The sequence below is a fragment of the Pholcus phalangioides genome, unplaced genomic scaffold (genome assembly GCF_987345545.1).
Source record: "Pholcus phalangioides strain wild (caught in Gottingen) unplaced genomic scaffold, Ppha-v1.0 ptg000032l_1, whole genome shotgun sequence".
Lineage (NCBI taxonomy): Eukaryota > Metazoa > Arthropoda > Arachnida > Araneae > Pholcidae > Pholcus > Pholcus phalangioides.
In genome coordinates, this window is record NW_028301622.1 from 5885399 (window position 1) to 5899031 (window position 13633).

Sequence of the window (13633 nt, forward strand, 5' to 3'; positions counted from 1 at the left end):
CTAGTCTGCATGATATCAGATGATTGAAAACCAATAACTGTTCTTGGCTCACATTTTTATGCTGATTACAGAACTGTTCTTAGTTTTTTTCTATCACGTGCAGTTCGTTCGCAATCGACCCGAGTTGATTTTGAAGAAGGGCCGTATTCACCGACATGGTTTAAACTGTAGTCACAATTTTTGGATAAGAGATCGACACGGATTGGTTAAATTCAGGTTTTTAACCAATCTATATTGCAAGATTCATCGAAAGACTGGTTATTTGTGGAGATGAAGATTACAAGGAAGAAAATTCATCACTGCCCCCACGGGGATTCGAACCCCGGTCTCTCGTTTGCCGGACGATTGCTCTACCATCTAAGCTATGGAAGCAGAATATTTTAACCTTGGAGCGTATAAATATGTTGAAAGGCACCGTACATGGACGGCGTCAACAATCAACTAATAGCTCGTGAATGACAAAGGCCAACCAGATGGCCATCTGCATATACACTCATTGCCATAAAAATTTGCGCACCCAGAAGAAGTCAAAATGAAACGAAATTTTACACATGTAAGTACTACGTTGATATAAGTGATTAGAAAATCCAAGAAAAAGGATCATTTATTGCAGAAAAAAGTACAGATGAACAGAAGTTTTAGTACTCTGTTGGACCCCCTCTAGCGCGAATGCACGATGCGATACGAGCGGGCATTGAGGCATACAAGTTCCGTATGATGTCCTGAGACATCTGGTTCCCACAGTTGCTGTAAATGCGACTCTAGTTCGACCAACCTCGTAGGGTGTCCAACTTGCCGTCCCAAATGATCCCAGATAGGCTCGATTGGTGACAAATCTGGGGATAGAGCAGAACAGGGAAGGGTGGTAATGTGGCGGAGGCAGTCTTGTGACATCCTTGCTGTGTGTGGCCTAGCATTGTCTTGTTGAAAAATGGCTCCTGGGAGCCCTGCCATGAGTGGCAACACATGTGGCTGAAGGATGTTATGGACGTACCGCTGGGCTGTCATTGTGCCATGGATCAATATTAGGGGTGACCGTGTATCGTAAGCAATGGCACCCCATACCATGACACCATCTGTGGGAGCGGTGTGTCGCTGTAAAGCGAAGGCAGGATTGAAGCGTTCACCACGGGGCCTCCACACACGAACGCGATTGTCATCACTGCTCAAGTTGAATCTCGATTCGTCGCTGAAGACGACCTGGTTCCATTCCGTTGCAGTCCAATCTCGTCGTGCTCGACACCACTCCAAACGGAGGCGTTGGTGGGTGGGTGTCATTGGCAGCACACGTAATGGGCGCCGAGATACCAGATGTCCTTCAGCCAGGCGCCTTACGATGGTTCGGGAAGACACAGGGGCCCGTAGTGAAGCTGCTGCCTGTGTCTGGATAGCGGCCAATGAGGCAGTTGGCTCTACGCGTGCGTTTCGGATGATGTGACGGTCTTTTCGACGACTGGTCTGTCGAGGGCGTCCTGAACCTGGTCGCCGTGTAAATGACGTCTCTTCTGTCCACTGGTCCCAACATCTCCTCACAGTAAAATCAGAACGGCCTAGTTGACGAGCTACTCGCCGAGTACCCAGCTTCCATCATCCCGATGATTCTTCCCCTATCGAACTCTGACAACTGCTCATATGGTCTTCGACGGCGGCGTAACGGCATGTCTACCTCAGCATTTCCTTTGCAAACGATTAAATACACTCCAGCAAGCTCTGCTTACCTGTTTTATACTCCAAGGAGAACGAAGTTCAACGCCCTCTAGTGGCATAACGCAATGCGCAATCACGCTGCATTTCTAATCATTTGCATATCTGCCCGACATGTACCTTCAGGCCAACTTTCGTTTCGATCCCACAATTATTTCTTGGTGCGCAAATTTTTATGGCAATGAGTGTAGAAACGTCCTCTCCACTTGTCAATAAGACTCGACCGGGATTCGAGTCCCCGTGGGGGCAGTGATGAATTTTCTTCCTTGTAATCTTCATCTCCACAAATAACCAGTCTTTCGATGAATCTTGTATTGACAAGTGGAGAGGACGTTTCTATATGCATATGGCCATCTGGTTGGCCTTTGTCATTCACGAGCTATTAGTTGATTGTTGACGCCGTCCATGTACAGTGCCTTTCAACATATTTATACGCTCCAAGGTTAAAATATTCTGCTTCCATAGCTTAGATGGTAGAGCCCTCGTCCGGCAAACGAGAGACCGGGGTTCGAATCCCCGTGGGGGCAGTGATGAATTTTCTTCCTTGTAATCTTCATCTCCACAAATAACCAGTCTTTCGATGAATCTTGCAATATAGATTGGTTAAAAATCTGAATTTAACCAATCTGTGTCGATCTCTTATCCAAAAATTGTGACTACAGTTTAAACCTTGTCGGTGAATACGGCCCTTCTTCAAAATCAACTCGGGTCGATTGCGAACGAACTGCACGTGATAGAAAAAAACTAAGAACAGTCCTGTAATCAGCATAAAAAAGTGAGCTAAGAACAGTTATTGGTTTTCAATCATCTGATATCATGCAGACTAGTGTCAATCTAATGAGTGATAAGCATCTCATTTTAGATTAAAGTCTCATTGTTAGAGCATAAAAAAATTCAAATGTTCCCAGCTGTTTATATTCATACCTAAGAGGGAAAAAAAACTAACTTGAGGCATGACACATGCATAGTTTATTCACAATACCAACTAAAGCTATACAGCAACAAAAACTGATGGAACCACTGTTCAATTACAATGTACACCATTCAATATTTACAATCAGCTCACTAAAATATATGGGTAGTTCAAATGAAACATAGACAGAATTATCAAAAATTCAAGTATTCCATGGGTGACAGAGTGGCATGATTCAATTCTTATGTACACAGAATCAACTTTTGGAGAGGCATAAAAGGTTTTGTTTTTTTTTGGGGGGGGGGGCACAAAAATTTTCTTCCCAAGAAATTCGAGATACAAATAGTGTATGTATAAAAATCTGAAAAATGCTTGTGATCAGCTGTGAAACCATTTTGAACAGCTGATTCATTCACATTGGCTGGTAAGGTCATGTTCATAGTTTTTGATTTCAACACAACCATGCCATGTCAACACTTAGCACACAACACACACAGTGCTTCTTTCCAAGCTTAAGCCTCTGTGCAAGTCATGAATCACACCACTCACTTGAAAACCCATCCCCCTCACATACCACTATTGCTTGACCCTTCCATCTACTCCGATTCACCAAGTTCTGTGATGTTAACAGGGCAGCAACTAAATGCTTGGTCAGTCAGGGCAAGCACATACTGAAATAAGAGGCTAAAGGGTGAAATTTGTATCTCCTCTGGTCCGGCACCTGGCTGCTAATAAATACCACCACCCAATAAAATATTTTAATCATTGTGAGCTCCATCCATGTTTCAGTTGAACCCATAAATCACAAACACGTCAAAATTTTTATAATCCAATTTATTCATGAATATTTTATTTTATCTTGATAAAGGAAAAAGGTTGCATTCAAGCACTACAACAATAAATCTGGCATCAACTATCAAATATACTTCAAATACATCAAAGAATGAAAGGATTTCAATAATTCTTTCACTAAACAATGTTCATAACTTTTTCCCGAGAAGTCTGACAAAGAATGGGTCAAATTCAATGCGTAAAGCAGAAATGTATAGAAAGTTTGACTTAGAAAAAAATATTGACAATCTGCAATAACTCTACGAGTCTACAATACGGGTGTTCTTTAAATTCAACATGGTTTTAAAGATCAATAGAAGTTGAAAAAAACCAGATCTATTCAAAGGAATGTAAAATTTACAAGCACAAAACTGCGCACAACTGGCATAGCTATACCATAAGGCTTTTGGACAAAATCTGATAGCATGCTTAATTAATAATTGTTCACAAATCAAAACGATTTTACGGTGTATGCGCACATGCATTTTCTACAAATTAAAGTGTCAATTGAGTTCCAATACACCCATGTTGCTTGGAACATGTGGAGGGAATGAACATAATCTTCAGAGTTGTATCAGCAGTTAAAGGCACAAATTCAATCGCAAAATTTGAAATTGTTTGTGACAAAGTTCTTTCAAAATACCTTGTTGAATTATGTGCTGTGGAATTAGAAAGCGGAAAATAGTCTCAGCGGTGAATGATATCAAAGTTTAATCTAGTGTCACTGGCTCGGCAGCTTAATTAAGCATTGTTTCCTCGGTAAACAGGAAAAGACTAAACTCGTGTTTCACGGAATGATTCAAACTGCAACAGGTGAAGGCAGATGTGGGGATGGAGCATTATTCCTGGAATTTTTTGCTTCGACTTCACGGGCATTCTCCGCTTGCTTCTGTTCCAACTGCTTCCGAATTGCCAACAACTCACGAATACGCAGATGTAGTGGTTCCTGTAATCTCATACGAGGATTCCAGCGACAGTAATATCTCTTCCATAGCTCAACGCTTCTCATAGTAGCAATTGGTAGAAGCACATGCTGTTGGGCATATTCAGTATACATTGGGTTGATGAAATCATCTGTATTGCTATTTACAAATGACCACAGGGACACTGTTCTGTTTCTGACGTCTTCTTTCACACGTTGGCATTCAGAATTGTAAAGGAATGTTCCAAACAGGCAGCTGTACAAGTGGTCAAGTATCGTGATCAGGAAATGTTCATTAAATTCAAAGGAGTTTGGGAACATCTGCATGAACTGCCATACACAGTCAATGAACTGTAGAAAAACTGGAGAGCGATCCGCATCTGAATGTTTTTCATCTCCATGGCCGATTCTTTGAGCAAACTTATGACCAAAGCTTAACCATTCTTTTTCAATGAGGACTTCAAAACCGTTGATGGTCCTATAATACTTATCTAACAGTAACATCGCTAATGATGTTAACTGAACTGTGCGGTCCCAACCATCACTACAATGGACGACCACAGAAGTTTTGTTGCTCTCTACTTTGTTAGCAATGCGTATAGCTCCAGCCAATATACATCTTATATGCTCTAACCAATGGGTGGACTCTATGTTAGACAGCCAGTGGTTTTCATCTATTGACGGGTAACATATTTCCGTTAACTTCCTCAGACTTTCTCTCATAACGTGAATATTATGAATGTCCAGAAATATCAGTTCAGCATGCTGATAGGCATCTTCACTTTCGTATCCACCTCCTCTAGCTTTATTTGCAACTGCATTGACACTCGGTCTAGCATCCATGATGAATATTTTGTGGGACTGGGCATTTGCATCCATTATCATCTGTATATAACGCTCGTCATCTTTGCTACGCTTACCACTCACACCAACCAAAGGCTGGCTGCAACGAGTAATCGTCGCTTGGCTCTCTGGATGTATCCAAGACAACGCAGGTATTCTACCTCTGCTTCTGAAAGCAGCAACAGCTCGAAGATCATCATCAGTAGCTGATGCCGGAACAGCAAAAACTGCTGGATATGTGTCGCAGAAATCATAATTTTCATTTATTCTGCTAATTCTCCAGCTTTCTGTAGGCAACCCTTGCCTTTTGTATTCTGTAATTGGGTCATAGACAGACCATCCATTCACTGCATACATTTCAGAATATTCGAAAGAAAAAAGTGGCAACTTGTTAGAGAGTGGAAAAGCATACTGTTGAAGTTTCTCAAAAACATCTCTTCTGGAATGATTCTCTTGCTTGTGAGCAAAACGTAAATTTCTCATATCTTTGCAGAACAACTCGATCCCATACGAGTTTTCACCTCTACTGGTGGCACCACCAACCTTTTCTATACGACTGACAACGCCTAAAGGAACGTCTAAAACGTAAGGCGACTCCCTCTCTAAACTTCTGAAATAAAGCTTGTAATTGGTAACAAATAAGGTGCCACGAACTGGACCAGTGAAAGGACACAGGTATGTTACATCCCTGGCTCTTGAATTCCCAGGTATTTTCTCACCAGGTAAAAGGGGAGGTTCATCACTCCTGTGAGCAATATGTGACTCCCTCTGCTTCATTTTCAATTCTCTTATGGGTTCGTTCTCTGATGAAGTCGACGAGGAAGAACAAATCGACTTGGATGGAGAATGGGACCCCTTTGAGCTCTGGCTTTCGACAGATTCATGACCCAGTTCAGATTTCAATGAGCTAGATTTAGATTCAGTACCTTCAAGAGATTGATCACCATGATGTCCTTTTGGAGGAAGTTTCGCCGCTTCACCAGCACCAGACATAATTTCAGTCTCCAATGTATCCTTGTCCAACGATCTGCTCTGTCACTCTATCGTATTAAAAACCATGTGTAACTATCTTGAATGTTAAAGATCTGATGAACAATGCATTGTACACGATCCACAAACAAATCACTAATGCGAATAACAAAAATCAACTTCAAAATGTCCGATAGAAATCACATGAAAATATACTGCACCAGTCTCAGAGTCACTGTTGCACTGATCAAAGAGAATATACATTCAAAATTTAAACACAATCCAGAGCGAATCGGATGATTTGTACCATTTTTAAACTAAAAATACAGATGACCATTATCACAATGAGTTACTATGCACAGGCCTATATACAGTCGAACCCATTTAAAATGAGCCTTCTTTTAGCAAGTCTAGATTTAACGAGCAAATCAATGCATTTGGTTTGGTACAAAGCTAATTGTATAGCAATTCTGTTGCTTGTAATGACAAGGTCTTTCACGAAGGGTTCATACTCACTTTCATAAAAAAAATTCTGACTTTTCCAGGTTTTCAAAATTTCAGGTAATTCTTTAATCAAAAATTTAATATTAATGAATTATATGATAACACATCATAATTGTAGATTATTTATTATTACATTTCTTTATACATGAATGTATGCTTTTCAAATACACCTGATGGGAAAACGGAACAATCAAGGAATGCAAAATTTCTCTTTTCTGCAATATCACTGTCTGAAAACATTACCTTAAAAATTTCTCCATTATAGGACAAGTGGGAATCACTAATTTCAATGCCTACAAGATTCAAGCTTTCACTGTTGATTCTTTTGAGTGATTAGTCAAGTTTAGTTTGGTTTTGCTGCATCACAATTCTTTGCACACCCACTTTATAGTGCTAGATACAAAAAATTTAATAATCTCTCTCTCTCACGGGTTGTTTAAAAAACTCCTGATTTCACACCCTTGGCATGGCACTGAATAGCTTGTCTGCTCACATTGCTCGAAATCATTGGCGTAACCCCCCCCCCTCCCCCAAGCCGAGATTGTAGTGTTATTTTACAGGAAAACCCTCCCTGCGAAGAAAAAAAATTAAACCCCCCCCCCCTTGAGAAAATTCTGCATACGCCTATGCTCGAACTACACATTTTGCTACTAAGCTGACATCCTGCTTTATTTTATATGGGTCATTTTTGATTGCTTTGATCCAATTAACTCACAGAAGATTCAGGTTTTTATCCACCCATTCTAGATTGAAAACCTCTAACCACTAATAATTTTTGAATAAAAAATATATGTATACTTCAACTGGCATTGCTCATTGAAATCTTTCAAAATCATTGTATAAATGACATTCCTGATACTTTTCACTCCTGGCTTTCTACGATGCACAGTTAGATGCAATAAGTTTTTGGAAGCACTTAGTATACAGTTACGATAATGTTGCAGCAATACCTTTTTTCACACTGGCTTATGAAATCGTTGTTTCTCCTCGGCAGTTTCTTTGGTTTTCTGCATTTCATTGCAAGATTTATGGATTATCAATATTTGTAGTGTTATCAGATCGCAATTTATGTTCTCAATTTCACTTTTTCCAAGGAAAACTTTTTTCATTGTTTTTTGTTTTGTTTTCAATCAGACAATAATCACAACGATTTCCTGCAGTTGAGAGAAAAACGTGATAACAAAATATTTTATTCGTAAAATATCTAGGCCTATATAATTTTATATATGGGTCATTCCCAAAAAAAAAGTGCACATTCCACATTTTTGAAAAAAATGAAAAATTCAAAGTTTAATTTCTACAATAAAATTGATCCCAAATTATAGCCAATGGCTCTTGAAGTTTAATATGTCATAAATATTTTTCACTTTTATTTTGTAATATTTCCTTTTATGGGTTTTGTGGCCGAAAATTGTGGATTTCGTCCACTCTGTTACGAAAACAAATATCGCTGTAAAATTAAATAATTATTATTTCTGCTGTTTTTATCTCTTAAAATAATGGAATCAGCTTATTTCTTATACATATGCTAAAAAAAGGCAGTTTCAAATTGTTTTGACTTTTTTTTCTGTCGTTTCGCTGGTTTTTCACGATTTTTTCGAAATAGCACATGGAAAAGTTTATTTTAAGTTTTTGTTTTACACATATTTAGCTACTTAAAATCAGAACTTTTTATTTCTGCAGACAATGGGTGGGTTGTTAACTTATAATTTAACATTTTAGTTTGAAGTGTTCTTTAAATTTTTCTGCCTGTTGAACTGCAAAAATGCTTCCTGTAACAGAGTGGACAGAAATGTTTAACTAAGAGAAAGATATCTCACATATTCTAAATAAGCTATGCAAATTTAATGCACTTTTTTTCCCCCTCAATTATACAAAAAATGTGATAGGTGACCCAGAGGCTGCTCTATAACCTTTGAAAAACATTCACTCCATGAGAAAATTCAAAAAACACTTCCCCCCTTCCTTGTAGTTTAAATTTTGGTCTGGTAAAATTTATGAAATCTGGTCAAAGTGGACACTGGACTTGTATATTATATCATCAGGATAATTTCTTTTACTTCAAAAATGTTTTGTTGACATTGGATAGTAATTTGATGTTGGTATAAATCTTGCAAGCATTTATGTCTCTTACATTAGCAGTCCAGAGTGAAGGGAGTAGAGCCTAAAAACAAAAATAATTATAGGAAAGTAATGGTTGTCCCATAAAATACAGAATGTATTGTCAAATAATGACCTTTACTCCTACTAAAATGCCCCTTATGATACATCTCCGTGGATCTGTGCCTGGCTGTGATTTTTGACGATCTGTACTATTTAACTCTTGTATTTAACTGAAAAAATAACATGATAGAGAATGTGGTAAAGGGTTGAAAAATTGAACAGATAGCTTATTAAATGTAACTTAGAACTTCAAAAACCTCTTAACAAAGAAAACTTTACTTAAATCAGTTTCCATTCTGTAGCGTTGCTCGAGTTTTTGGAAGACGTAACAGACAATCGGCAAATTAGCCTATATTATTTTTTTTTCATTAAAAATTTAAATGATTGATGAAAACGTTTGTTATATTTTGAAGCATATCTCCATGTACTATCACTTGATATAGATGAAAAAAATCATAATTATTTATGATAATGTTGTAACAGAATAGACATCCGATAGAAAAATTTGGTACTAAAGACACATGAATATTAAGTCGTTTTGTAAAAGTCAAATTCAAAATTGTTGATTAAGCATTAAAAGTAAACCTTTCAATGAGCTCAAAAGTGTTATCAGATTTAATCTGGAATAAAAATATATTTTCCAAATGACCGTAACAGAGTGGACATTTTAAAATCGGAAAAATTTCTGGACGAAAACAAAAAAAGTTTTTCATAAGAAAAAATTGTTCGTAATTTTATTGTCAGTTTTATTCATCTATGGCACATATATAAAATGTGATTCAAAGTTTTTTGAAAAGAAATCCCAGATTTACACCAAATCTTTTTGTTTAACACTTTTTTTTTTAAGGTGGGACAACCTCATTTTGGCGTTTTGCTCCAAACAATGATTTAAAAAAAATTAGATACCATCTGAAACAAATTAAGAAATGTCATATGAAGGCAAATTAAATGAAGAACTGGAAAAAAAATTAAAATTAATACCAGAGTGTTTTGAAATTTTGTAAAAAATGAAATTATAAGTCTTGGAGAAATGGTTTGCACACTTTTTTTAGGAATGACCCATAGCTACTTGTGTATAAGCCGACCCCCTGGCTTCAGGACCATTAAAACAGCAAATTGTCAACCCCCAAAAATAAATGCATCACAGAGAGGGGAAAATTATTTGCATATTTTCATATCATCTTCAGTTCCGTCTGCGTGTTACTGATACAACACTCTTTAACCTCTTCAAACCTGAGACAAAACTAACCATTAAAAAAGTTTGATTTGTGTTTATTACATGTCAAAATAATTGCCACCTGGTAGTCCAGTGGTTAGGGAACTAGCTTTTCACTGTGCAGGTCTGGGTTCGAGCATGGATGTTTACTAACACTAACAAATTCTCTGGACAGATCAAACTGATCCCTTGGGAATACGTGCGGATCACGTTATTATCAATTAAAAAAATGAAAATATACCCTTTAAAAGAAAAAAATAATTTTAATTAATTGATTCGGGTCGATATCTCTTTACTATTACTATTTGGGTTGAGTACCCTTACACATAGGCCTACCTCAAGTTTTAACTTGAAAAAAAATCAAAACCATTTAAAAATATTACATGGGTAACTCTGGAACGAAGAGATTAAAGGATTTAGTGGCGATTCCAATGGAAATAGAATTCCACACTTTGTGAACCCACTGCCAATGACGAGTTTTGTTAAGATACTGCTTTTTGTTGTTTTTTTTATCTTTGGAACTCATCCATTAAATCAACAAATTAAATAACCTTTCAAAAGCTCATTGATGCTCATATCAAAAGGCTGTAAAATCGAAGTTAGTCCACCAGGTATCAAAGCCAATGATGTTTTTGAGTTTTTTGCTTTGGCTTTAACATCGGCTCTGTGGGGATTTGAACATGGCTACACAAATAACTCTATTGATAACTAACGCCACTCAAGTAATCCAATCACATCGTAGATCTGCAAGTTAGCTGTGCAGAAACCATGTAGCTGTATGATTTGATGAAGTGTGGGAGGGAAGAATTCATATTTTCTTTTCAGAAACTAACATATGCATAAGCCTTACACCCCCTAAATTAAAGAGCAAATTTTTTAACAAAAACACTCGTCTCATACAAGAGTATATATATATGGTCAGGACCGTCTTAAGAGCATCATGTGTCACCGAGCCAAGCGGTTTTTTCGTGGCCCTACTGGTAAATTCTAGAAAATGCCATATCTAACTTTTGTGAGGCCCCTTTTCTCTCGAGGCCCGGGTGGGCCCATGCGTTAAGACGGCGCTGTATATGGTAGCTTCTCGGGAGAATTCATATTTAGACAAAACAAAAAAAAATGTATTATATTGATGCGATATCAGCAGTAGCAGTTATTGAGATGGCCTTGATTATATACACAAATACAGGGGGGCGTCGGATATGTTTCAAACCCGTTCTCTTGAACTTAACATATGAAATTGATTTCTGAATCGATACTGAAGGTTCTCGGACCAACGCTACAAATTACAATCGAGCACCACCACCCCCCCCCCCTCTGCACAAATGCAAGAAATCAGATGATGAAATTGGGGGGGGGGGGAAGTGCCCAAGTGCAATAGGGACCTCCTCATAGTGAGATAGATTATAAGATTTTTCGAGTAAGTATGGAATTAGGCCGCAGGACATCAGTTGGTGTGAGAGCCCATGGTGCTGGCAGCCCTGATTATAAAAACAAATGCGAAAAAAAATCCAAAAATGAACAAATAATCAGTGCCCACATACAGCCTCAGGGAAGATACATATAATCTGACGTCACATGCGAGGGTTTTCGATTGGGGGGGAGGGGTATGGCCGCCATCTATTAATCACATGCATATCAACAAAATATGGATCAACCCAGATTCAAACTAAACAAACAATCAAATCGAAATACATTCCCCACCCCCAAGTTACACAAATATCCCTCTGTTAATAGATGGCGTAGTTAGAGAAGAAAAATTAAACCACCATTGTTATTAAGGGAGTTATTACAAATGTCAAACACTGAGCAACAAATGTCAACAATGTCAGGTTGTTAAAAATTTAGGTTTCACCTAAAGGAGGAGGAAAATGTTTATTTTAATTGAAATAATTGGCGAGAAATTGACTTACAAAGCTCTTGTAGCGAATTTCTTCGCTTGTTTCACGAAGAGTTTCTATCAATTCGACGGTTCGCTTCTTCTAATTGATTCCTTACCAAAACACGCCAAAATATCGACGTTCAATTTGATGATCACAAGGATGACTTTTTTCCCCCCTTACTACGTAAAGCACGCCATTGACTTCTGGGAAAAAAATTACGACGTCGGTCGATGTTGCCAATATCATCTGACGGAAATTTCCGGCATTACGTTTACGTCACAGCGCTTCTTGTGTCTTGCCGTTTTTAATTATTAAATCTCAGCAGTAACATCTGATTTTTCGGATAAATATTTTCACCTTCAGGTTATTGATTATTTCAATTTAGAATTTTCGTATAATTTACGTTCTGTTCACTTGAATCTGAGGACTAGGTGAACAAACATAAGTGAAATGTGATATTTGTGCTGCCATCTAGCAACGGTTCAAGCAACTTGTGTATCAAATGCATTTTGATTGAGGTGACCATACATCCCGTATTTTCCAGGACAGTCCCGGTATTTTCTGTTTTTTTGGTCATTCCGACTTTTTGGCAAAAGTGTCCCGGTTTTTCCCGTATTTTACACGAAGTCTACTTGAATTTTTATTCTTTATTGAAATCAAAGATTGACATTATTTTTCAAATCACAAATTATTTTATGATAATTACAACTACGTATGAGAATATTAATCTCCCACATTTGCCTTGGTTAACGTTTTTTTTTTTTTTTTTTCGTGGAATATATTTTAATCCAATGCAATTTGCAGTAATGCATCATTTCCCGCCATTGTGATTTTATCGTAATTTTAACAATATTTGGCAACTTTGTTTGGTTTTGGCGATAATTGGCAATGTCCCGTATTTATCTCGAGGAAATATGGTCAGCCTAATTTTGATGGATGGCCGCGTAAATTGAAATTTAAAAGGATATCATATTGATCCCCGTTAATTTCAAATTTTTAAAATCGGATCCAATGATGATAACTCTTAATTCATATTCGTGCTCGTTGGGAAAGTCGGAACGTTTTTGAAAAATTTCAAGAGTTCATGAAACAAGTTTGTTTTTTTTTTCGAAAAAAAAACTATAAATGCAGTGCAGCACTTTTTCTGGGACTGGAAAAAATTTACTCAAAAGGGAAAACATTCAGGGAAATTTTGCTCAACAAGATTGCAATCACTGATACAGTCAGGCAAGTGATTATAAGTTGTGGGAAAATTTGGCCAAAATTGGTCCTCGTGGGAAATTGCTGAGAGCATTTGAGAGAAAAAACTTTAGTGTTCATCAAGCAAAATAATTTTTATACATATATATATACATTGGCGTACGCAAAGGGGGGATTGGAGTTCTATCTCCCCCCCCCCCCCGAGTCAAGATTAATGTTATTTTGAGAGAAAAAATAACCCCCAAGAGTAAAAAAAAATCTGAAACCCCTTGAGAAAATTCTGCGTACGCCTATGTATGTATATATATATAAATGCACTGCAATACTTTTCTAGCATCAAATACTTGTCTACATATTCTCACTTGGAGATGACACAGTAGTTTATTCAAAAAGAAAAATTTTTCACCACAAGGTTACAACATTACTGAGTCACACCCACTCACAATGAGGAGCAGCTTGTTTCCAATCAGTGATAGTAACTCAGGAGA

At 37.5% G+C, this 13633-nt stretch overlaps 1 protein-coding gene and 2 non-coding genes across 3 annotated transcripts; 1 reads left to right on the plus strand and 2 right to left on the minus strand.

Moving 5' to 3' along the window:
• Positions 1-300: 300 nt before the first annotated feature.
• TRNAA-GGC (transfer RNA alanine (anticodon GGC)) lies at positions 301-372 on the minus strand. The gene has a single exon. It is a non-coding gene; the product is annotated as a tRNA-Ala (tRNA).
• Positions 373-2159: 1787 nt separating this feature from the next.
• Positions 2160-2231, plus strand: TRNAA-GGC (transfer RNA alanine (anticodon GGC)). The gene has a single exon. It is a non-coding gene; the product is annotated as a tRNA-Ala (tRNA).
• A 419-nt stretch (positions 2232-2650) lies between these two features.
• Positions 2651-12362, minus strand: mtm (phosphatidylinositol-3-phosphate phosphatase). Its single transcript, XM_089253136.1, has 2 exons — positions 11976-12362; positions 2651-6253 (listed from the first exon to the last, which is right to left on the minus strand). Exon 2 carries the CDS (start codon positions 6204-6206, stop codon positions 4248-4250), a length of 1959 nt encoding a protein of 652 aa, XP_089109262.1. The 5' UTR covers positions 6207-6253; positions 11976-12362; the 3' UTR covers positions 2651-4247.
• Between the last annotated feature and the right edge of the window lie 1271 nt (positions 12363-13633).